The sequence below is a fragment of the Oncorhynchus keta genome, chromosome 16, assembly GCF_023373465.1.
Source record: "Oncorhynchus keta strain PuntledgeMale-10-30-2019 chromosome 16, Oket_V2, whole genome shotgun sequence".
NCBI classification, from domain to species: Eukaryota; Metazoa; Chordata; class Actinopteri; order Salmoniformes; family Salmonidae; genus Oncorhynchus; species Oncorhynchus keta.
The window spans coordinates 424,539-452,071 of NC_068436.1; the positions used below are offsets into that span (position 1 = coordinate 424,539).

A 27,533-nucleotide genomic window follows, 5' to 3' on the forward strand; every position below is an offset into this window, starting at 1 on the left:
TTAGCTTGCAATTTGATTTATTCCAAACACTTATAGGCTTTGGGGCCTACAGCGTGTTCTTTTCACCTCAGTCTACTTGTCATATTTCATCACCATCACCTTGCAAGTGCAAACATGGCACTGCTTCATCTAACAAACTCTGCATTGACCTCCCGGTCTCGTGCTCTTTCTTAGGCCACCATCTTAAGTACGTAAAGCATAATACTTTCACAATACATACATAATGTATTGTGTATGTATGTAAATGTATAATGTCCCTTTTGTATGACTGTCTTGCAGACACCAAGGCTAATGTAGCCAGTCAATCATAATAGCGCCATTCTTTCTCATGCATTCATTCACGTACATTTCTCCCATCGCAAAATGACTTCCCCATCAGTCTTTCATTCTTTTCAACATCTTTCAAAAAGCAAGCATTTACACAGAATGTTTCTTTCATTGGGCATCAGGGAACATGAAAGCAAGTAGATCTGTTGACTGTTCATGTTAGTGACAAATTATAACTCAGTAAGTTATGAAATGCTAACATCAGCTAAGTTGAGCTAAAATGTAATGTAACTTTTCAGAAATGGACATACAATGAAGAGACAAAGGTAATGACAGTGTAATGACATATTTCTGTTGTAGTCAGCTAGACTAGAACATCTAACATTACCAAATTAAATACACATATTTACACAGTGCCTTCATACAGTATTTATAACCCTTGACTTATTCCACCCTTTCTTCTGTTACAGACAGAATTCAAAATTGATTAAATATGTCTTTTCTCATCCATCTACACACGGTACCACTTAATGACAAAGTGAAAACATGGTTTATGAAATGTTTGCTAATTTATTGAAAATGAAATAAAGAAATATCTCATTTACATAAGTATTCCCACCCCTGAGTCAATACTTTGTAGAAGCACTTTTGGCAGCAATTACAGCTGTGAGTCTTTCTATGTGAGTTTCCACACCTGGATTGTGCAACATGTTCCCATTATTCTTTTAAAAAGTATTCAAGCTCTGTCAAATTGGTTGTTAATCATTGCTAGACAACCATTTTAAGGTCTTGCCAAAGATTTTGATGTAGATTTAAGTCAAAACTGTAACTCGGCCAGTCTGGAACATTCACTGTCTTCTTGGTAAGCAACTCCAGTGTAGATTTGGCTTTATGTTTTAGGTTATTGTCATCTGCCAGTGTCTGGTGGGAAGCAGACTGAACCTTTGCTTAGTTCAGTTACGTTTCTTTTTTATCCTGAAAAACTCCCCAGTCCTTAAAGCAAGCATGCCCATACCACGATGCAGCCACCACTATGCTTGAAAAGATGGAAAGGGGTACTTAGTAATGTGTTGTATTGGATTTGCCCCAAACATAACACTTTGTATTCAGGACCTAAAGTGAACTGTTTTGCCACATTTTTTAAAGTATTACTTTAAGTGCTTTGTTGGAATATTTTTATTTTGCACAGGCTTCCTTCTTTTCACTCTGTCAATTAGGTTAGTATTGTGGAGTAACTACAATGTTGTTTATCCATGTTATCCTATCACAACCATTCAACCTTGTAACTGTTTTAAAGTCACCATTGGCATCATGGTAAAAATCCCTGACCGGTTTCCTTCCTCTCCGGCAACAGAGTTAGGAAAGAAGCCTGTATCTTTGTAGTGACTGAGTGTATTGATACACCATCCAAAGTGTAATTAATAACTTCACCATGCTCAAAGGGATATTGAATGTCAGATTTTTTTTTACCCATCTACCAATAGGTGCCCTTCTTTGCGAGGTATTGGGAAAACTCCATGGTCTGTGTTTCCAATTCACTGCTCGACTGAGGGACCTTACAGAAAATTGTATGTGTGGTGTACAGAGAGGATGTAGTCATTAAAAAAGTCATTTTAAACACTGTTATTGCACACAGAGTGAGCCCATGCAATTGGAAAAAAAGAGATAGTAAACATTTCTAAAAACATTATTCCACTTTGACATTATTGGGAATTGTGTGTGACACAACCTCAATTTAACCCATTTCAAATGCAGGCTGTAACACAACAAAAATGTTGGAAAAGTCAATAGTTTCTGAAGGCACTGTAAGTAGTGTGAATGTACTGTTCAGAAAAATGTGCTACTTTGTGTCAGAATTAAATTAGACTACATTCTAGTATTCAACAATTCATCAGGATAATGTGTAACGAATTTCCTTTTGAAGGACAAGAAACATCATCAACCAATTTTCAACTGTTATAGTATGCGCTGCTATTGGTTGGTGAATAAAATCATTTAGCTGGCCTGCCAAGTGCACAAATGTGCCCAACAGCAATGACAAACCCTTAAGAAGGAAATTCAGTTTACATACCACAGTATATGAACCATTTCATAAAAACCAATAACACAAGAAATGATATGTAAAAAATAAAAAATAAATACATTGTCTTCTCTGGTTTGACATTTTGAAAGGTATCATGTTTGACGTTTGAATCCAAATGTTTGCATGATGAAGGTGAAATACTATAAGTCAATTTAATACACTCTTTTGTAACAGGTGAACATTTTTTAAATGTTATAGATCCATGGCCCAGTGGGTTGTACTGTGACTATACTTTCTTCTACAGTGGAATCAACTCACAGGGTACTTTTTTTATACAGTATGTTGTCACGGATGGAAAACTCAAATATATTTTTTTACACAATTCAGGTTCATAGACTGACCAGCAGCTCCACATACCTTGTATGTATGTTCAAATTTGTAAAACAAGAAAAACAGCAACCTACAGTATGCATATTCAAATATGAAGAAAGCACCATTGCACTAAGCATGAGCGTCTATTGTTGCACTGTATAATTGTTCATAAGGAAAGAACAAGATTAGTGTTTTTAATTTGATTTCAAATCATAACCTGAAATGACTGAATTGAAATTTGAATTCAACCCAACCCTGGTCCTGATTGAATATGAATATAAGCATTATTTACAATTGGCATTCAGAATTATTCTAAAAGTATTCAGAATGGGCATGAATTGGCAGTATCCATTATTTTTTAAATAATTGCCATTTAAGAAAAGGATCAAAGGGAAAGACAATTCCTTTCCTGTTTCTGTTTACAAGTAGGCAACCACCCAAAACATTGTGAAAACTGAAATAAAAAAATACTCATGTATGAATGAATGATTGACTGATGCATTTCTAATTTATCTGAGTTCTCTGTATTCTACTTCTATGCCCTCTTTCTATCGCTGAAGTAGCACGCCAGCCTGTTGTCTGTTCACATAATGCATAATACCTCACAATTACTAAACACCTACAGTGCACACAGGCACCATATCATTGTCCTCTTACACATGAGTGTAAAAGTTAGCCAAAACCTATAGAGGAAGTTATCCCCTAAAATGTCTGAACTATAGCTGGCTCCCTAAGCCTAAAGCTACTTGGGAAATGTTTGCCCCAAATACACTATATAGCCAACCTCCGACCCTGAACAACCACTAAATATGTGGCAGGTCCCAGGGCTCCAGCTTTTCTCGGCAACACAGTGTGTTTCTCTTAAGTCTATCCTCATATTATTTGCATACAAAGAGAGTGCCATACGAATGTCAAATAAAAGCACGTCAAATCACACAATGCAATAACTGTGTGGCCATTACCTGCAAAATTAGGAAACAATGGGTGCAGCTAGTTCAGAGAGAGAGAGAAAAAATCATTCTACTTCTACAGGTCACCTAACAGCCAAGAGAAAAAGGAAACGTGTCAGTTCAGAGAATTAAAAAAATCCCTTGTTAAAAATCCTTCGTGGGTTGGATTTTGAATTTATATGATGCATTAAATTGGAATTGACCCACGTGCAAATGCAAATGTTTTCCAATGTATGGTGTAATAGGGTCTACTGATGTCTATTGTCTACTGATTATGTCTACTGATTAAATATTTTTGTTGGGGCAATCACACCCGCGCACGCACGCACACACACACACGCGCGTGTGTGACTTTTATGGGCCTTCCATTTAAATCGAAATCTTTACTTATTCTCCCATTAATTATAGCAGCTTGTATGCTACTGTATGATGAATGATACTGTTTGCTGCGATATATTTTTTCAACAATGACTGCGAGAAACAAAACACATCTTGTTCTGAATTCCTGCTTCACAGGAAGGGAAACATGCTGAATTCAATGTTTGTGGACCCAATAAAGTGTCTAAAATGTTGAATCTTAATAGGAAAACAGTCATTATTTCCTTTTGAATCACAATATTGCAGTGCCTGAATCCAAATGCTTTTGAACACAAGGGATGGTCTGTAATCCAAATACAGATCTGAAAGCAGTCTTACAAAGCAATTAGCTACCTTACAAACAAGTAGTAGGCATAGCTTTACAGATACAGACATGCTGCAACGACCACCGGCAGGATAGAGTTGGATGGGGCGGTGATGGTGGCAGGTGGTTGGGCTTGGAAACATGGTGGGTTCAGGTGGAATTTGGCGGACTGGGTGCGAAGAAGGGTGTGAGAAGATTACCATGAAATATCTACTTATCACTGGACAGGCTCCCCAAGAAGCACTCCTGTGTAGAAAAACAACAAAGGATTGTGGTCAGGACACATGTTATAAAACGTAATCAGGGTAAGGGTCAATTTGAAAAGGCTTGAATTTGTTTTTGTTTTCTTGGCAAACCTCACACACACCTCACACACAATATTTTGACCACATCCACTTTTGCAACAACGGTTCAGTGAATTTAACACTCACATGAACTATTATACCTGTGTGATACTAATTAGTCAGGAAATTGTATTCAGAGGCTAATTCAGTGGCCTTGTGATAAGAGTGTCCTCCCTGACATTGGTTTGGGGTTCAATCCCCAGTGAGTCATAGCAAAGAAAAGAAAATGGGACCCCATGCTTGGCACTTGACATTAAGGAGATGAATTTGGAGTAAGGCCCGGTGATATACTGGCATTCTGTCCAGATGTACTTACATCAAGCTACCTCACACTACAGAAACGGGAGATGGACTGTTCTGGCTGGGACAAGGTTTTTTAAGGTTATTTAATTGTATTGACTCAAGTATTGACAAAGTGACTGGACACCATTATTTTAGCGTTAGTGACATCTTTATGAAGATAAACCCAGATATTTTACACAGAGCATTGTGCGTGCTGTAGTACAGTGGTTCCCAACCAGGGGTACTAGGACCCCTGGGGGTACTTGGCCTATCTACAAGGGGTACTTGAGAAGACTCATGAGACCATAGGCCTACAGGTAAAATGCACATGAGGGGGTACTTCTAGGGTACTCCAGGCAGAGCAACCGAAAAAGTACTCCAGGTACAGTAACCAAAAAAGGTTGGATCCACTGCTGTAGTGGATTATGCCACAACAATAACATTGTACTAGCATGCTGTTATTTAAGTGATAAAGCCCTCGAAGCCGGTGTTTGGAGGACATATTGGCATGGGTGTTGTCAGGCCTGAGACAAAGTATTATAATTTTTATACAACGGGTTACCAACATGTTCAAATAATGATTTACATATTTTCATTTAAAAGTGATTTTGGTTCATTTATTCATGCTAAACTCAGCAAAAAAAAGAAACATCCTCTCACTGTCAACTACGTTTATTTTCCCTTGTGCAAACTTTTAACATGTAAATATTCGTATGAACATAACAAGATTCAACATTTAAGACATAAACTGAACAATTTCCACAGACATGTGACCAACAGAAATTGAATGTTGTGTCTCTGAACAAAGGGGGCTGAGATCTGGGCTCTTCACTGGCCATGGCAGAACACTGACATTCCTGTCTTGCTGGAAATCACGCACAGAAAGAGAAGTATGGCTGGTGGCATTGTCATGTTGGAGGGTCATGTCAAGATGAGCCTGCAGGAAGGGTACCACATGAGGGAGGAGGATGTCTTCCCTGTAACGCAGTGTTGAGATTGCCTGCAATGACAACAAGCTCAGTCCGATGATGCTGTGACACCGCCCCAGACCATGACGGACCCTCCACCTCCAAATTGATCCCGCTCCAGAGTACAGGCCTCGGTGTAACGCTCATTCCTTCGATGATAAACGCGAATCCGACCATCACCCCTGGTGAGACAAAACCGCGACCCGTCAGTGAAAAGCACTTTTTGCTGTCTGGTCCAACGACGGTGGGTTTGTGCCCATAGGCGACATTGTTGCCGGTGATTTCTGATGTGAACCTGCCTATACAACAGGCTTACAAGCCCTCAGTCCAGGTTCTAATAGCTTATTGCTGACGGTCTGAGCACTGATGGAGGGATTGTGCGTTCCTGGTGCAACTATGGTAGTTGTTATTGCCATCCTGTACCTGTCCCACAGGTGTGATGTTCAGATGTAACGCTAATTTTTATGATGCAATTACAAAGCAACTACTAATTTAACTTATAATATAAAACAACATTATTGCTTGAGTAATTACAGCGTTATTACATAGGTCTAACATTTCATATAAAGTGTTACCCTTTTGACATGGTCAAAATATTTGGTGTGAGGTTTTGTATGGTGTTATTATACAGGAATAAGAGCAACTTAATGTAAAGTGTGACCATTAAAAGATACAGTAAAACGTAGTAAAAGTATATTATCCCTTTATGTAAGAGCTGGAGGTCAGCACCACTCCACCTCCCCTTTTTGGAGAGAGGGGCGACCTATAAAAAGTTTAACCTGCTGCAGCCTCGCTCACCCACCTATTCCCCCCCTCCCCCCAGCATTTGATCTCTCCCAGCAGCTGCCCTCCTCCTGCCTCAGCACAACAAATACTTTACATTGCCTGACCTTTTCTCTCCCGTCGCTATCCCAGCCGTGCCCAATGCTACAACTCAACCCCATTTGACTCCCCTGCCACTGACCCAGCTGACATGTATCCCTCACGCAATTGTCTCAATACACCGACGTGTGTGTGTGTGTATGTGTGTGTGTGTGTGTGTGTGTGTGTGTGTGTGTGTGTGTGTGTGTGTGTGTGTGTGTGTGTGTGTGTGTGTGTGTGTGTGTGTGTGTGTGTGTGTGTGTGTGTGTGTGTGTGTGAAAGAGAAGATGAGGACAGAAGGGGTAGGAGAGGGTGCATAGAGGTGAAGAATTATGAATTGATTTTGAGTTTCAATATATCCACAAATGTCAATACACAAAGGACAGTGCCAATGGAAATCTCCATTCACATATATGATCAATTTAATATTGAGGAACCCAAATTACATAAATGTAATTAAGTTAAATGTAGACGTAATTCATAAAATTGTGTGAAATAAATATTCAACATTTAAACTGTATTTTGTCACAATAACCAGGTTTCCATCCAACGTTTTTATGCCCGTAAAGTACATGCCGGACAAAAAATGTCATGACAGGCCTGATGGAAACAGCAAATTTGTCATAAACTTTCCAAATGTCGACAAAACAAAATACGATAGACAAGGTGGGATTTTTTTGTGTCTGTAAAATTAATAATGCAATAAATGACAGTGGAAACGCTCTTATATGCAAATATTTATATAATAACCATCATATCGAAGTAAACTTGGAGTTACGCGATGACTTGTTGTGTGGTCCTCCCACTACGACTCCGGAAAACATTCAGTTTATTAGGCCACAGATTAAATCAATTATGATGAACTTCACAGGGTGGTGAAAGTGCAAGGTGGTGAGCTTTATGCTCCTTTCCAATAAATATCGAGGGTCTTATTCTGGTAACATGATGATCGATGCTTGGCTGCCATTTGACAAATTAAAATAATCTTGCTCTTTTGACCATAATAATCTCATCATATACCCACACTGTATCTGCAAGCTGTTGGCTAGAGTGCACATGCCAAACCAGAGTGGGCACATTCCCTTGAATGTGAAAATTCGATGGAAACCCTATTTAACTTGTATTTTTTATTTGGTACATGAGGATGTAAGTGCTAAAGTCATTTTTATGTGCACTACGTCATCATGCACATACTTTTATCTGCAACAAGTCAATTTGATGTAAACACATCTCTGGTGGGAAAATGGGCATATTTTATTTATGCAGATTTTAGAATATTCGCATGAAAATCTGTCAGCCAATTGGATGGAAACCTAGCTAGTGTGGCATTGTATAGCCTATATTGTAGATTACATGTCACTAAACATTTCTACACCTGTTAGATTCGGCGCGTGTGACATATACAATTTGATTTGATTTGATTACTGGCCTACTATTAACATTATTCCAACGTACTGTACTTAAGGATAACACTTTTTTGTGAGTCCCTATAAAATGATTGGGATAGATAATAGCAGTAAGTGATGAGTGTAAAAGTGGGTGAGTGTGCGCGTCTGTGTGTAATGTGTATGTATGTGTGTGTGTGTGTTATGTATGTGTGCATAGTGTATGTGAATGTGTGTGGGCTTTGTGTGGGAGTGTCAAAGTAGTGAGTGTGTGTAGGGTCAGTGCAAGATACAGTCAGTGGAAATAGTTTTGGTACCATTCATTGACTATTTAGCAATCTGGCTATTCAAATTGCCAGATTTAAGATTATATTGTCCCACCAGTCAATATAATCTTAAACATTACGATTTCTAAAATAGAAAACTGATTCCACATCACCACTCCTACTCTAAGACGCTTTGTGAATACTTTACTTCGAAAGTATAGGGTAAATTGAAAACACAGAAATACATTTTTCTTTCTTTAGAATTCACTAAAACAAGCACCATCAAGTAGGCCTACCAATTGTGTATAATTATTTAAAGTACCAGAAAGTATTGTTACTGTCACGCCTTGGTCTTAGTATTTTGTGTTTTCTTTATTTATTTGGTCAGGCCAGGGTGTGACATGGGTTATTGTGGTGTGTTTTTTGTCTTGGGGTTTTGTGGGGTGACTAATTAGTCTATGGCTGCCTGAGGCGGTTCTCAATCAGAGTCAGGTGATTTATCGTTGTCTCTGATTGGGAACCATATTTAGGCAGCCATATTCTGTGAGTGTTTTCGTGGGTGATTGTTCCTATCTCTGTGTAGTTGTTCACCAGACAGGCTGTATAGGTTTTCTCGTTCCGTTTGTTGTTTTGTAATATTATAAGTTATTTAATGTATCGTTCAGTTTCATTAAAGAACATGAGTAACCACCACGCTGCATTTTGGTCCGCTTCTCCTTCAACAGAGGAACGCCGTTACAGTTACCAGATCATTTTCTAGCAAACACCAGGTAACTAGTGGAAATACTGGCGTAAAGTGTAACTCAAAGCAAGTGATTGATTCCTTAGAAACACTGATAAACTATAATACCACAACTCATTTGGGGCCGGATTCAAATTTAGGAAATGTACGCCTTCCCTACGCACTTCTCAGTAGTTGATATTCAGACTTACTTTATGTAAGTGTGTAATGGGCTTTGCAGGTGTGGTTCCCCTGCTGAATAAATGTAATTCAACCACTGAAAACTCTCCCACTTGCTGGCCAACTGTAAGGGCCAGCAAGTGGTCGTTGGTGGAAGAACTGAACACTTCAAAAATACAAAACAACAAAGTGACAACAGTTCTATCTGGTGCAGACACACAAAGACTGAAAATAACCACCCACAAAACACAAAGGAAAACAGACTACCTAAATATGGTTCTCAATCAGGGACAACGATAGACAGCTGCCTCTGATTGAGAACCAAATCAGGCCAAACACAGAAATAGAAAATATAGAAAAACTAACATAGACTGCCCACCCCAACTCACGCTCTGACCATACTAAATAAAGACAAAACAAAGGAATAAAGGTCAGAACGTGACACCAACAGATTTTCTCCTGGAGTTTTCATTCAATAGGGTTTTCAGTACATTTATCTAAAGCCATCCCTTTAAGTTTGGTGTACGTTTAATCAGAATTTTCTCCACAGACAATAAATGTAGTAAACGCTTTCAGAATATTAGGGATCAATGAAAGAAAGTCACGTAGCCCTAAATACACGCATATTTGTCTACTTTTCAGCACCAATTGGTAGATTTAAAAATACTTTGGTCTTGTATGTTATCTATTTATTGTCAGGAAAGTATTCATGAATAAAAAAAAATAAAACAGGTTTGGAGAGACTTTACGCACTAAATATATTGGTGAGTCAAAATTACAGTGGTTTGATTCAAAGTATACAATGTGGGTTGAACAGTAGTGCTATAAATCTACCCTAATAATACCCACTAATCATGGAACTGTGGTGACAACATTCTAGTTGTCATGAACTCAGCGCCAGGCAAACAAGTTTAAACTGCTACATATGTAGGCTACATGTCCCAAATTACTGCAGAACTTGTAATACATTAGCCTAATATGAGCAACTATTGCTAGCGATCCTCAGGAACAACCACACAAATGTGACAGAGGAAAGAAAGGTCATCTAAGTATGTAATGGAATGATGCTAAATTTAAGGAAATGAACACTAAACTGACAGTTATAAATGTACAGTATGTGGGTATAACTGATGGTGGCTACCGAAAATGGCTAATTGTTTAACATGATACCAATTTTTGTTATTCATTGAAAAGTCGAGGCATATAATTAAAACATACTAGAAATCACAAATCAACTCCGTAGGTTTTCCCCTTTAATGTTATTTGCGCATGGCTACAGAAGCCTATAACTTAGGGCTCCAATTTTCATCCTTGCGATTAATAAGGCCAGCATTTCATCAACTTCATTGTGGAAAAGTTGATAAGTGACCCGATTCAGGAAACTAAGCGTATGTTACGACTTCACAGAAAGAGCTGTTTGAATTTAAAATATATATTTTTTAATTGAAATGCACTTTTGGCAGAAATGCCTTCTTGAACATGTGAACATTAATGTGCCTTAATAACAAACTTGTATGCCATCTGTAAATATGAAAACAATTGCTAAATTACGAGCCTTGTTGGTTAAGCCACGGAAAAAGGTAGCAACCTTCCCACTAGCCATTATTGGCTGAGATAATGAGTGGGCTGGACATGCCGAGAGAGGAGTTCGGATTGGTCTGCCATATTGAAGGGCGTCTGTCTATTTGAGCTCGTCAGTCTGCGTTGGTAATCCTGTCGAACACTGCTTTTTAAAAAATGTATTGTGTAGTGGAGCTGCATAAGTGTTGCTCTCCATTTTCTGGAGGATCAAGTTTTGAAATCAGTGGAATTAGAGTATGATAGCTAAAGAGATGGAGAAAACACCTGACTCTGGATTACATCTTTAAAACTAAGGGAAACCGTGGTATGACATTCCTAACAGGGAGACGCGTCCATGATGTATGTTGATGTATACAGGTAAGATAGTCTAGCGTTAGCTAGCTACATTTTCAGATATTACACGTTTCTAATTTTGACAGAAAGTGGTTTCATTTCAAGCTAGGCTTGCTCCCTAGCTGACGTTATTATTTGCTTCACAGAGCCATTTTCTTTTCTAGTTGGAGCCTAATGTTAGCTAGCTAACACTGGACCTGGTTGGTTAGCTCCCAGCACTGTGGCATTATTGCCACTTTGTTCATTGTTGCTAACGCTATCTGGCTAGCACGTTAGCTAACGTTACGTGATGTGGGTGATCTTAAACTTTGTTTACCTAGCTAGGTTAATTATTTACCGAGCTAGATAGTTATATGTCTTAAGATAAAATGTACTGTTAGCTAGCTAACGTTAGCTGACTGGCTCCCTAGCCAACATTATTATTTGTTTCCTAGAGATGTTTGCTTTTCTAGTTAGAGCCTAATGATAGGCATTGTTGGCACTTTGTTCATTGTTGTTTAACTAGCTAACATTAGCTGGCTGGCTCATTAGCTAACGTTATGTGACTTGTGTGGTCTTAAACGTTGTTTACCTAGCTAGGTTCATTGTTTACCTAGCTAGCTAACTATATGTCTTTAGCTAAAGTGTACTCTTAGCTAGCTAGTTAACGTTAGCTGGCTGGCTCCCTAGCAGACATTATTATTCGTTTCCCAGAGCTGTTTGCTTTTCTAGTTAGAGTCTAATGTTAGGCAGTGTTGGCACTTCTTTGATTGTTGTTTAACTAGCTAACATTAGTTGGCTGGCTCGTTAGCTCACGTTATGTGATGTGTGTACAACACCCGTTGAATACGGCCGGTGTCGGTAAACGTCTGCAAAAAAGGGTAATGGAATTGTTGCCAGTAGAGCTGATTAGGCTGTTTTCATGTTATCAAGAGGTAAACAAATCATCGGCCAGAGCATCAAGTGTGCGATCCGAGATCGAAACAAGATGGGTGGGGCAAAATCTTAAGAGGGTGTGAACGATACTGAATGGATGTAGACAAAAAAGAGCTCTTCGCTAAACATTCAAAGGCCATTTTCTCAAAAAGTGAGTTTACAAGTTGATCAACTTTCAAAGCAGAATTACTTTCCCATTGTTATTCAAATGCAGTATATGATATAGCATTTTGTAGCTCTGAATCTCTACTTTTATCCAATGTAAAAACCACCATTTCACATTTTACTACATAAGACCATATCCAGGTGGTGAGTCACATATGTTGATATTCTTCAGTTAGCTGCCATATGACTGTAATTACAGTGCATGGAGAATGGTGCTATTTCTATCGGGAAAAAATTATTTTTTAATTATAAAAAAAATATATATTTTATTCCACTTGGAACCAACAGGTTGCTCAACCTTATTCATTGTTTAAATCAGCCAGTGGTCCATGGAATAACGATCAGCTTAGACAGCATGAGGGCTCTGTTAAAGCACAATTGTTCAGGTCACCTTTATGTGACAAGTGTCAAACCCTGAGAATAAACTTGTAACACTGTGCTTCTACACCTGCATTGCTTGCTGTTTTGGGGTTTTAGGCTGGGTTTCTGTACAGCACTTTGAGATATCAGCTGATGTACGAAGGGCTATATAAATTGATTTGATTTGATTTAAACACACACTCGTCTCGTACTATGGAAATAGCCCGCCAGTGTGTAATGCAGAGGAAGGGAACTGTCTATCCCGGACCACAAGTCCAACCAGAGCCCACCCAGAGTCGAATTACCCCCGGGGTGTGTCGTAAAATTAGCAGTGTCTACTAGCGCCATTTGTTACGGGCACAACTCAAACATGCTGGCCGACATGATGTAGTACATCAAATCGTCTGCACAAAACCACATGCCTCTAAACGCTGGGCTGGCCCACATCCAGGGACTCAAACATTGACGACCTCGTACCCGCTATTAGATGTCATGCTGTAAAGGAATTACGGGGCCTATTTCAACTGTACATTTGCTAAGGCTTTAAGGAATGACTCATTACACATTAGAAAGAATGGAACCCTCCATTCCTACAACTACATCAAAACGTTTTTATTTTCAGTCTCTTACTAGAAATGCATTCATTTGAGAGTTCTGAACATGGCATGTGTGTAAATGTAATATTAATCAAAAAGCCCTTTTAATTGAGCTTTCTATAATTGCACACAGATTACCATATATTTACTACAAAATGTAATTGTTAGATGGTACTTATACTTACTTATAGCAATAACCTATGAAGCACACATATGTTACTTAGCCTGTTAAACTCTGAGCAGTTATTTTGGGCTCTGTACATTTATTTTGTTGAAAATAGAAAGTGACATATCATTTGAAAGCTACAGCCCTTTTCCCTTTTTGGGAATTGAACTCAAATCTTACTGCTGGCAATTTCATAAGAAACCCTCCACTTGTAACAGTTTTCGTCGTCTGAAGAAGATGAATTGGAACAAAGCGCAGCGTGGTGAGTGTTCATGCTTTTTATTGAAACTGAACACTAACAAAAATAACAAAGGGAATAACCGAAACCGAAACCAAAACAGTCCTGTAAGGTGCAAAACACTAAACAGAAAACAACTACCCACAAAAACCATGTGGGAAAAAGCTACCGAAGTATGGTTCCCAATCAGAGACAACGATAGACAGCTGTCCCTGATTGAGAACCATACCTGGCCAAAACAAAGAAATACAAAAACATAGAAAAAAGAACGTAGAATGCCCACCCAAATCACACTCTGACCAAACCAAAATAGAGACATAAAAAGCTCTCTATGGTCAGGGTGTGACATGCGCGACACCACCACCTCTACCTCTCCCCATAAAGGCCATAAATCATGACCTATATTCGTAGTATGCAATGTCGTTCAAGTCACCAAAACTGCAAAAATTTAGTATGCATGGAAAGGGTATACCTTGATGTTAATTGTAAAAGCAATGCATTTCCTTCTCCACCCACATTACCTTGTATGCATTTGTAACAGTATAACTTTCGTCCGTCCCCTCGCCCCTGCCTGGGCTTGAACCCAGCACACATCTGCACACATCAACAACAATCACCCACGAAGCATCGTTACCCATCGCTCCACAAAAGCCACGGCCGGAACCACTACTTCAAGGTCTCAGAGCGAGTGACGTCACCGATTGAAACGCTATTAGCGTGCACCACCGCTAACGAGCTAGCCATTTCGGTTACACATTCTCCACATGTGCCGTTGATCTATCTCAATTGTTTTACAATAGGGAAATTGAATTGGAAAATAAGTTAGACATTTCTTCACCTGTCTGTATCTTATTTCAATAAACAATCTCGATACCTTGAAATGCCTCATTGCTAGGTTAAATTTAAGATGTCAGGCTTGAAAATCCATTCAGCCATTTTGGCACAGTGACTCACTAACCAAACCAGACACAACCAGTTTAAAGTGGCCAAGAGACATCATGTGATCACATACAGCTATCTAGTGCAGGGGCTGCCAAATGTTTTCACTCAGGCCCCCCTTCCAGCACAGGGGAACATCCCGCTCCCCCCATGCACATGCCACATCTATTTCTATGGGTACAAGCACTGTTCATGACATATTGTAAACTGTTCACACCGATCTGGTTGGCGGAGAGAACATTTTGCAGTTTAAAAATCTAATTTTATGCAATTCTACACATTTTGTCAAGAGGTGTAGAGAAAATGTTGCAGTTTTAAAGCAAATTATAATGTGTATTCATGTGAAATTTGAGTGACTCGAACATTCCAACAAAATCTATGGGCTAAAAAACCTAGCTAAAAAACTTTAGTTGACATGGGCTATTTTGATCTGGACATTTCTGGAAAGTTATAAATAACTATCTAAGGTATGCAATGACTGACACGACAAGAGGATTCCACTAGTGCATTCTATTGTTACAACATTCAAGAGTAAGTTCCTAAAAAATAAGTTGCTAAAAAATAAAACATCATGGAACCACTGGTCTAGTAGGTAAACTGGGAATCAGACATTCCTATGGGAATTTGTGCATGTTTAGAGAGCCACCATTAGGTTAAAGATCGTACATTTTTTTTATAAATAATATTTTTTTTAACAGTAATTGGTTAACATATTTCATTTAAAACCCAGACTTTTAAATGTCTTATTGCCCAACATGGGGACAATTGGAGGGGGGGTAAATTTCAGGATTTTTGGCCTGCTGTATCTAGTAGTCACATTGACACTTTTATCAGAATTCCTCAGTTCTTAGCTTTCCAGCAATACTAAGCATGTGGTTGTAGGACATAGTTTAGGAACCAAAATGTACTTTGTGAGGATAGTATACAATATTATGCATTGTTTAGAAAATGCCACCAGAGGGCATCAGAGTTTAAGACACCTGGTACCACGTAGACACCTGCTACCAGATAATTAGTTAACAATTTTGTTTACTTATTTGAAGTGATTACCATAACGTACCTATTGTTACCATATCATTTCTTAGTAAATACCAACTAAATACCAATGGAGACAGCAATGTAAAATAAAATACAATTCAGGGGGCTTATAAGAAAAGTGAAAAAAAGTGCCAATTCAATCTGGTCTCATCATTCATTATACTAATTCATAATATCTAAAATTCCTCATTCATCTTAAAGTGTATGGGAGGGCAGGGGAGGCATGTCACTTTTAATACTAATGCAATAATGGTGCATTAATTAAAGGCTTTATGAAAACTGTCGCAAAACCACTTACCATTTTATTTTTTATTACAATTGAAATTTTTTTTTAAAATACCCCCTGCAATTCGTATATGTTACGAATTCCAATTCGTACAATATGTTATGAATTTGGTGCTTAAGATTTCATTCAATATCTTTAACCAACTTGGTGAGAATTGTACATTTCTTAATTTCTTCACACTAATCTCAAACCAAATCTGAACTATTATTTCTCATAAAGGCTCATAAGGCCAGATTCCAACCCAAGTTAAGTACACATAAATGCACCATAATTCCATTTGTATGCCCTTTTCTCTCTATTCTGACCTTGAACTTAAGCATGCCATTCACCTGCTATTCGTTCGGGGTGGAGATCTAAGAAATGAAGGTGTGGCGGAGGTGTGTTTACAGATACATCGTATTTTGACCTTGACTTAATTCTCTCATAATTCCTCCACCTTTACGGGCACGGAAACCATGAATAAGGTCGAGTGATCGTGATGGTTCCAAGTGGAAAAAACATCTACTTTATATTTTCTAATAGAAATAACAGCATTCTCCATGCACTGTAATTTACAACTTGATATAGCTAGGTAAATTAGTAACCCATTTGAATAAGGGAATTGTAAATATAAATTACACTTGTTTTAGATCTATTTTACTTTATAATCGCTGGAGACAAATGTGACACCTGTCATATCAAATCAAATCTTATTTGTCACATACACACATGGTTAGCAGATGTTAATGCGAGTGTAGCGAAATGCTTGTGCTTCTAGTTCCGACAATGCAGTAATAACCAACAAGTAATCTAACCTGTGGAATTGTTATTCCACAACTACTACCTTATACACACAAGTGTAAAGGGATAAAGAATATGTACATAAAGATATATGAAGGAGTGATGGTACAGAACGGCATAGGCAAGATGCAGTAGTAAGTAACGAGTACAGTATATACATATGAGATGAGTAATGTAGGGTATGTAAACATAAAAGTGGCATAGTTTGAAGTTGCTAGTGATACATGTATTACATAAAGATGGCAAGATGCAGTAGATGATATAGAGTACAGTATATACATATACATATGAGATGAGTGATGTAGGGTATGTAAACATTATATTAAGTGGCATTGTTTAAAGTGGCTAGTGATATTTTTTTTTACATCAATTTCCATTATTAAAGTGGTTGGAGTTGAGTCAGTATGTTGGCAGCAGCCACTCAATGTTAGTTGTGGCTGTTTAACAGTCTGATGGCCTTGAGATAGACGCTGTTTTTCAGTCTCTCGGTCCCTGCTTTGATGCACCTGTATATGACAGCAAACTGAAGCATTTCAACATATCAACTTTCTCACAGTAAAGTTTATGAAATGCTGTGCCATTATGCAGAATTGAAATTTTACAGCCTTCTAACCTGCAGGGACGGGCACTCTTGAATGTCTGAATTATAGGCTACCCTGGCTTTCTCTGTTTCCTATTTCTATCACGTTAAATATTTAGCCACTGTCAGTATCGACCGTCAGTAACAGCACATATTCAACTGTCAATTTACTGTTAGTTCCCTTCAGTTGGGAAAGCCTACATTATCATTACATTTACAGTTGTTTCATTTAACATAATTTTCTTCCTCTGTAAACGCCGTCACGGCAGGGTGGTTGTTGCTGAGGATCAGTTGATAATGTAAAAAAAGACATGTAGGCTAATTAAAATATTATGGAGCAGAGCACAGACCAAGCCATAACAGTTTGAACCCAACGCCTGGCACAGTACTTGGTCGTGTCATTACACAGTTCCATGGTTAGTGCAGGCAATAGACGAGGGTATAGCCTACTATTGTACACTATTCTCCCTATTATAATTATATGTACACTAATATTCCAACATTATCATGGGTCGAAGAACTGAATTTGGCCATTTTCAGAATTAAAGCTGCAATATGTAACTTTTTGGTTGATCTGACCAAATTCACATAACTATGTGTGTAATATATCTGTAATTCTCATTGAAAGCAAGTCTAAGAAACATTATATATGTTATATGTGTTATATGTGTTTACACCAGTTTCAAACAGCTGAAAATACTTTTGGTAATGGAAAAAATATTTCACAGCTGTACAATGATTCTCTACACTATACTTGCTTGTTTTGTCACAAACTCAAATTAGGCAAACTCTTAGAATTTTGCAATCAGAAATGCAACCTGGTCTCAGAGAATTTCATATTATTCTGTATGTAAATCTGAGACACTCCACTTAGTATGATATGTTACGTTTCGTATGGTCTGTATTAATTTTTGGATGTCCATCACCCATCACCAATTTGTGGATGTCCATCACCCATTATGATATGTTACAAATTACAATTCGTATTATATGTTATGAATTGCAAAACGTACAATATGTTACGAATTTGCAAAATAATGATAGGGTTAAGGTTGGGGTTAGGGGAAGAGTTAGCTAAAAGAGTTAAGGTTAGGGTTAGGGGAAGGGCTAGCTAACATGTTAAGGTGCGGCAGCTTATCCTAGTGGTTAGAGCGTTAGACTAGTAACCGGTAGGTTGCAAGTTCAAACCCCCGAGCTGACAAGGTACAAATCTGTTGTTCTGCCCCTGAACAGGCAGTTAAACCCACTGTTCCTAGGCTGTCATTGAAAATTGAAAATAAGAATTTGTTCTCAACTGACTTGCCTAGTTAAATAAAGGTAAAATTGAAGTAGTTGAAAAGTAGATACAAATTACTAAGTAGTTGAAAATATGCTAAAATTCTAAAGTTGTCCTTTGGGTTGCTAAACATTCGCTTTATATGCCCACCCATCCACCCTGACCAACAACACTACTTTAGTTTTTGCCTAAACTAACCAACTATCTTATGTAACCATACCAAACGTTACATATCATACAAAATGGAGTAACCCTGATTTACATACAGAATCATACGAAATGCTTTGAGACCAGTTTGGGAAATGGCAGAGCATCTTTAATCAAACCATAGTTTTCTTTATTTTGTGAGTAAAGAATCTCCATACCTGCTTTTTATGATTCATAATTATTTTCCTAAAACTAAATAATATAAAGATCTGAGTATTTTTTATCTACCAATTGGTGCTGAAATGTCGCTAAAATTATAACTAAAAAGAACACCGTATTTAAAGGTATGGCTTAAGATAAATGACCTGAAAACCCTATTGAATGAAAACTCCACGAGAAAATCTGTTGGCGAGCAAGTCGGAGAGTTTTCAGCGGTTGAATTACATTTATTCAGCGCACGCAAGGGAACCACCCCTGTAAAGCCCTTCCAATAAGGCAAGTCTGAATACCAACTACTGAGAAGTGCGTAGGAAAGGCTTCATTTCCAAAGTTGGAATCGGGGCCATACAGAGAGAATACTCAACTGCTCTTTATGCGGTCAAAAAGTGGAGTTTAAACACTATGACACTAAGACACTATGTAAACATTTTAATGCCATGTTTGGTGGTATTCCAATACAGAGTGGGCTCTTTGCATGTTGTCAATATAATATATCTATACGAGTTATTTAAGGTTTTATTCCAGCCACAGACTGTACAGCTTTGAAGTGGTACAAGCATGAGTGAGAAGGAAACACCCAATGTGACTCACTGTGTATATTCCCTTAGTGGTTACCGGTGCTCCACCACGAAGCTCATGGTCGTCCCATCAAAGGAGGGCGGTGCGATGATTCTTGGGCGTTGCTGCGACGTGATGCTGATGACCGCTGGTTTCCCTTCTGACGTCACCGCACTCCCCTGGGTGACAGGCACTGATGCCGGCACTGACTCTCCCGTAGCACTGTAGTAGGGGCTCTCTGCCCCCATCATGTTACCCTCCTGCACCAGGGTGTATTTCCCTTGAGCCGTCTCCCCACTCTCTTCCTCTAATCGGGACACCATGTGGGTTGCAACCTGTGGTGCCATCACCGTCTGGGCAGCAAGTGTGGGTGAGAGGAACCCCGGGTAGATCATGTAGGTGGGTGCGTACATCCCTCCCGGGTTCAGTGCCAGGGGGGATATGGACATGGGCGTCACTGGCTGTGGTGGAGGCATAGGCATGGGCATGTCCACATACTGGCCCATCTCAGGGTGGAAGAGACACTGGGTGACTGGCTCAATCGGCATGTCTACCAGGTAGTATTGTCCGGTGGTGGGATCAAAGAGCATCTTCCTCTGTCTATTCTGGAAGGGGTCTCCCCCCAAAGGGGTGGTGGGCAAGGGGGCAATAGAGGGGGAGAAGCAGAACACCTGCGGCTGGGGCGTTCCTTGCTTGACCACTGGTCGAGAGTGGTGGTAGATGGTGGCGGTAGTGGCGGTGTCCGGGGCCCGCGTCTCTATGACAACAGGGGACCGTTTGAGGGACTGGATAGAATTATGCTTGTGTCTCTTGGTGTCGGTGATGCCAGGTTGACTGGCGGCAGGGCTGCTTGGGAATACCTGCTCTTGAATGGACAGTTTCATTTGACCGACACTCCTGCCTTCTACAGGTATTGTTAAGTAGTTTTCAGAGTCTGGGTTGCCAGATTTGATGGGCTGTGGTGGAGTCTCTGTGGTGGGGCTGCTTTTGAACCTTCCCCTGTCTACAGGGGCTCGTTTTGGGGAGGATATTTTCAATGACAGTGGAGCTTTCGGGGTCTTAGAGCTAATGCTTTTCACCATAGAGGTTGCATGTGATGGAGAACAGGTTTGTGGCCCATTCCAACTATTAGAGCTGCTGCTACTGACAGCTGTCTTAATGCTGTTCGCCAAATGAAACACGCTTTTGTTACTAAACGTCTTACTTTGTTGTGACTGGGTTTTAAAGGTGTCCTCCGTTAATGGGACATGGATTATTCTTAGACAACCTTTCTCTTCTTGAATGTTGCATGTTTCTGGCAACCTGTTTGTGTTTATCGCTGTACTAAGCCTCTCCCTGCCACCTGCTGCACCAAGCTCCTCGGGGCCACCATGCTCCTCTCTAGCAATAAGTGACAGAACATGACTGTCTGTAATAGGCCAGGGAGCCTGGCTCTTGCGCTTCCATTCATTTCTGTCAAAAACATAAAGCTGTTCCATTGTTTTAACGGCAGCCTTTAGTTTCTCTAATGCCACCTGTTTTGGTATTTTCAACTCCGGTTTGCGTTCACCTGCCTCTACCATTTTTTCCTGCTTTTGTTTAGCCTCGGACTGATCTGTGTTTGGCTGTTTTGCGAAGCCAATTGGAGGTCTGCCCGTCGCCCTGTGCAGCGACATGGGTTCATTTTTGGCACATTCTGGAGATGGTTTGGGGGATGACCTATCGTTCTCAACTTGTCTCCGCTTTGGAGCCTCGGTTACAAGCACACGCTGTTTAGTACTGCTATTTGTATTTACAGACTGACATTTTATTACAATTGAAGAGGGAGGCGATTTCTTATCGGGTTCTTTCTTAGAACCTTTATTATCTTCGCGTAATGAGGCAGCAGCAGAGGCGACTGCGCCTTTACTCTCGCTGTTATCCACTGAGACTAAACGATATGAACTCTTGACCAATTTACGCACGTCTCTAACCTGATGAATTGGCGTCTGAAACTTGCACTTATTGTCCCTTATATCCCTAACCGTAAAGTGTGGCACTCTGTCTGACGCTGGTAGCACCTGACATTTGGAGTCAGCTGCTGACTTTATTGGATAACTTATATTAGGGGTTAACAATTTGTCAATATTTAGCGGATTGCATTTGTTTTCTTTTACGCTCCTCAGACGTATTTTTATCTCGGGTGCCTTTGACCCTTTCACGATTCCTGCATTGTTGTCAGGTCTAAACTTTCTCTCCCCGTACCCCCGTTGCTCTTTTTGCGCACCGAGTAAAGTACTGTCTGACACCTTTTCTTTCAATTTATTTTCTTTGGGGAGAAGCTGGGAACTTGGAACAAACAAGTGTGACAATTTAGTTAGCTTGCTACTTACAACTCTGGAGTCTAACGCCCTTTCCCCCGTATAATCTGTTGTAGAGGGTGTCCCATCTAAAATGGTACGAATTTCATGTTTCTCTTGGGGCTCTGGCTCACCATCCCTCCATGATTTGAATGCGCTGTTTTGGCTATGGCTCAGGGATCCTCTTGTGGGCTCGCATGCATCCTTTTGAAAATCTAATCGTGCCTCATGTATAGTCTGAAAGCTTTCTAATGCCTCAGTGAGCTCTTCTTTGGGGTCACAAGAATTAGGTCTAAGGTCCACAGCCCCTTGTTCATCAGAATAATTGCTTGTGTATCCCGAACCCGATTCTGAGGTTTGACTATGCACGCCTTTCTCTGTATCCCTCTCTCTTACCCCATCTTGATCCTTGCATTGGAAGCATGGGGAGTGCGTGGGATGCGTGTCCCGTATCTCCCCCCTCTCCATCTTGCGCTCCTGTTCAAATTGCATTTTTTTGGATATTACATTTTTTAAGAGACTTGATGCGAAACTTGCCTTCTTATGTGTGCCTTCCATGCTATCACCAGCGTCACTGTGTTGGTAGCTCACTTCATATTCTGGCTCTGCTGGCAAGGTGCCGGGAACTTCATCCATGGAACGTACTCCTGAGGCATTTTCTGAATATTTGGGAGGTTTCCCGCGTTCAGGTGACCCCGCTTCAACATTACAGCGAAAATCCAATGTCTTTGTCAAAGTGATAACCTCACTGCCTGGTTCAAATGGGCCTGTAAACTCTACGTTTTGGGTAGAGGAAGATGCATGTTGTGGACTACATATTTTTGTATTCAAAGAAATCATATTGGTTTGGGGACCTTTCTTACTGCTTATGGCAATACCATTTATACTCTTATACTCTGCGTTCTTGCTCATTTCAAAAGTTGCAGTTGCACTCTTTTGGGCGATTAGATTTTGCTCTCTGCCCTGTGACATGTTACCATATTTAAGGTCAACGAAAGCTGACCACTTGTTTAAACCAAGCCCATATTCTGACATTGAAGACTCACTTGAAGTGCTCAAATGTATAGCATCGAAATAGGGACATGCTAAACTCCTAAATGATTTTGCGGTTAAATTACGCACTTCTTTATCAGCGTCGTCCAGTTCACTTATTGAACTGGACGCACCGCTGGAATATTCGTTAACATCTTTCCCTCTTAATTTAGTTGCAAAGTGTTGGCGTCCCGGGGCTGGGATAAAATATTGTGATCTATCGCACAAGGCTTCCGCTCTGGCGTCAGTGCTTGTGAAAAAGAAGTGACTCCTGTCTCCCACATGCTTGGTATGATAACAAATGTTTTCATTTTCAATTGTATTGTTATAGTCGTTTATCGCTGTGGATGAGGTCTTGATTGACAGGTGAATTTGCCCCGCCGAATTCCCACTACCATTTTGGTTTTTACAAATGCTTTCATCTGAGCTGGGGCATTTGTCAGAGTCACAAAACTCACTCTCAGTGCTGACAACTGCACAACCAGCAACACTTTGGTGCACATTATTATATTGCGCCTTACTGCTTTTCACTTTCGCCAGGCTCCTACCATCCACGAGGCCTATCAAAGTCCCCTCTGTTGTTTCATCGCTTTCAAAAGAGGCATAATCCACAAATGAATAAACCAGATTATCGTCCTCAATATCCCAACAGCTTCCACGTCCAAAATCATAATCGACATCATGGTCAAGCTCTGTCAGTTGGATTTCGTGCGTTGTGATGTAGTGTGATTCGTCTATCACGGTATCAGGCGCACAATGGTCCGACAATACTACGCTCTCACAGTCGTCCGATTCGGATTTACTGTTCAAATACATGTCCGTGTATTGTAACTCCTCACATTCGCTGGGGACATTATTATCACGAGGCACAATCTCGCTCTGGAGTTCTGTCATATTGTCATTCTCCAAGTCCACATTGCTGTTCAATTCTGTCAAAGACGTGTCCATGGGGGGATCTTCCGATACAGGCCTATCTGCTGACTTGTCCTTGGATTTTACCTCATAGATTTTATCCACATTGTCATCAATCTCCCGAATCCTGGGGCTCCTCTCTCCGGACGTATCACTGTTGCATTTGAATACCGCCAGTTGGTTTCCGTCACCGGTAAAAGCCACTTTAACCGTTTTTGTGACCTCTGATTTCATATCAATTAAGTCATTCAAATCAACATAATTGTATTCGTCACTTTTTGTTTTAGGGTTGCACTTGTCCTTGTCTTTATTTCCAGGGAGCAGCTTTCTATAAGGTCCGGTGTTGTCTCGGTAAGTGAGAGTTTTCTCAACTGCTTCCATTTGTGCCGTTTCTTACCGCCAGAAAAGCTCTTGTTAGGATGTTATCCTGACACAGGACGGAAAACTCTGCATGAGAGAGAGACTGGAGTGAAGGAGGGAGGGAGAGTGAGAGGGGGGTCAGTCTAGTTGCCCTCTGAATTCCAAGTGCACTCTGTTGAATATTCCGCTGTCCGTTCTCAGCGAATGGAGCTGTTGCTCTTCACTGCTTCTCTCGATGACTGTTGTCTGTATAACTCTCGAGTAACATTTCGGATGACGTATCAGCTACATTAGCAGAGGCTGGGGTGAAACCTTCGCCACAGCGTGCGAATTTAGGACTACATGCTAATCTCCTTGATGCTACTCTCTTTGATAACGTAGTGGTGCACAATCGGTTGAGAGAGAGAGAGAGAGAGAGAGAGAGAGAGAGAGAGAGAGAGAGAGAGAGAGAGAGAGAGAGAGAGAGAGAGAGAGAGAGAGAGAGAGAGAGAGAGAGAGAGAGACGAATGACCATGTGGACCCTTATGGAATGCGCGTGAACATGATCTCCCCTGTACCAAATTACAATGAATTATGCACAGCCACAGAATACCCAAAGTGTTACTGTATTTTCTAATAAATATTTGGTGCGCCCATGCAGTGTAATTAGATACTAGAACATAAACATCAAAGCTCTATAGTGTTGCCTTAAACACTTGCATATGTGACAAATAGGCTATAAAAGATGACGGAATGGAAGACGCGCTATTTTTATCAGCCGTGCATGGAGCTAAATCTCAGTGCGGCACAGCACAGGTACTTGCTGACTGCATAGTAGGCCTACTCGTTATGAAAAATATTAGGTCCTAATGAACTCATAATTAAAAAGTAAAAAATATATATATATATTCGAAATATGTTAAAGTGGTTTAATAACGCTACTGTAGCTTCCTCCTATTTCCAAGAGAATTGTCGCGTCAGCTTCTGTATGCCCAAAGCGCAGTTAAGGACACGGAATGTGCGTCACCTTTCCTAGAAGAACAGCTAATTTTCCTAGAAAACTTTCTTTCTTTCGTTCTATACTTTCGAAATAAATACCTTCTATGTAAACAAATACATTTCGGAAGGAAAGATTTTCTAAAGAAATGGGAGATCAGAAATGCAGAGCATCAATGTCTCTAACAAATTAACAAAATAGACTACTTTGATATTAGAAACCAAAACAGTTTTCAGCTCTTATTCGCTGTATTTATGTGATAGCTGCAATACATTGGACTACAACTATTTTTTGACAGCTGAACGCTATCAATGCTCCACCCACGATTTTCAACAGCTGCAAATAAAGAGAACCGGGGAGGTTGTCCAATAAGTTCCATCGTGGAACTCACAGCAAGGACTGCGATCCAATGCGTCAACAATAGTATATGTTTTTCTCATCTTATACACTATGTTTGGACTTTGCGATCGACCTGACTGTATATTGGTTACAAACTTGATGGAAAAATGTCCAAATTTGTACAGCAGTGGTATTCAAACGTTTTCATCCGAAATGCCAAAAACATTATCGGGGGACAGTGGACATCAAACACACATTTCTGCAGAATAACGATTATTCAAATATAAAACATTGATGTTCCCTGGCACATTTTCTGAATAGATGCTATATTGTTTGAGCTCCTTTGTTGGTCTGTCTTCTTCTAACTTTTCAGTCATTGACTGGTGGCCAGAGCTCAGTAATGAATCAGTAGGCCAAATGGAGAAATTAGACATTGATGATATTTTAAATTAACATTAAGTAGCCATTGATTCTTGAAGAATATAGCTTATAAATGTATCATGACCTTAGTTTAACTGTCTTACCCCATTATATAAACTTGTTTTATACTATTGTTTGTAAACAATTTAGGCCTAATTGTAATCAAGCACTGTATAGATAAAAAAAAAAAAAAATGAAACTATAATTTGGATCTCAGGATGGTCGATCCTTGCATCCATAGTTCTGTCTATGAATTTGAGAGTTACATTTCTACAGCCCCATCCCTCAGCTGTTTTCCAAAACAAGATTTCTGAGGCATTTATGTAGTGCTTATGAAGATGCTATGAATGCTTATGAAGATGCTATGAATGAATGAAGTCTTTTCCCTTGTGGGGACCGGTGAAATGTCCCCACTTGTCTGGATTCTTCTTGTTTCACTATCTTTTTAAGGACTATTGGTCCCTACAATGATAGTAAAACAAAAACACACACACGCACACACCCACCCACCCACACACACCCACACACCCACCCACCCACCCACCCACACACACACACACACACACACACACACACACACACACACACACACACACACACACACACACACACACACACACACACACACACACACACACACACACACACACACACACACACACACACACACAGTTGTATACCTCTTATTTTTCCGAAACCACAATAAATGAAAGTAAGCAGGAAATGCAGATGAGGCACAGGCACAGCCTCGTGACAAGGAATGACTGTCCCTCTGGGCTTCTAACTTGACATCAAACTGAGGGGTGTGGGGGTAGAACCAGGCCTCATTCCATTCCAAAATTCTGCCCCCTCCCTTCTGCTCTCGTTCACTTGTCATCACAGCCTTGAGGCGACTGGGTGGGTGTTATGCAATACCTTCACCTAGTTTCAGCCATATTGCTTTTGTTTCACCTATACTGTCTGGTCAGTTCTGTGAAGGGGTGCAGGAAACTGCCGAACTACAAATCACATTGCATCATAAATAACAACTCATTATTATTTGTAGATCAGTCAGTCACAACTTACCCATGATACATTACAGTTTTGATGCTCTGGAACATGGCCACATTCTGCATGTGAGAGGAGCTCCAGCTAACAGCTCCTGTCACTCATAGGGAATATTTAAACTCTTGACACCCACCACCTTTCTCTCTAGCTTTGATAACACGAGGGAGAGGTGTGGGGGTTTGACTGCATTTGTCTCTATGGTGTCTTGGTGTCAGTTATGAGTGGGTTCTTTAACTCTTTGACACACCCACATGTTTAAATGACCTCCACAAAGCTGATAAATTTAGGCAGCTATTTAAAATGGGGACGCCCCTCATGCAAGCATGTTGGGATCAGTTACTTACAGTGGGCACATTAAAACAGCAGGTGTTAAATCATGACCAACATTAATCAAAGCCCTGAACAGTCCATGTGGAGATCTTTTAAACCCTCACACATAAACACACACAGACAAATACACCAACACATGGGCAAATGTTCCACGGGAAGTATATCATATTTTTTTGAATAACCTAAATAATGTTATAATGTAGGTAATGTTCATAATGATATGTAGTCACATTCAAAAGATCAATGGATTTCTGAATGAATTTACTCAAACTCATCTGATGAGATTTGTATCAATGCAAGGGAAGGAACCATTATGTCAGA

General features: G+C 39.9%; 1 protein-coding gene across 1 annotated transcript; it reads right to left on the minus strand.

Annotated features, from left to right (window-relative positions):
• Positions 1 to 24,450, minus strand: LOC118395307 (uncharacterized protein C4orf54-like). Its single transcript, XM_035789017.2, has 2 exons — positions 19,512 to 24,450; positions 1 to 4,540 (listed from the first exon to the last, which is right to left on the minus strand). Exon 1 carries the CDS (start codon positions 24,119 to 24,121, stop codon positions 19,532 to 19,534), a length of 4,590 nt encoding a protein of 1,529 aa, XP_035644910.1. The 5' UTR covers positions 24,122 to 24,450; the 3' UTR covers positions 1 to 4,540; positions 19,512 to 19,531.
• Between the last annotated feature and the right edge of the window lie 3,083 nt (positions 24,451 to 27,533).

Excerpts from the sequence above, each read along its gene's own strand:
- LOC118395307 (XM_035789017.2), bottom strand. The coding sequence starts at position 24,121 with ATGGAAGCAGTTGAGAAAACTCTCACTTACCGAGACAACACCGGACCT.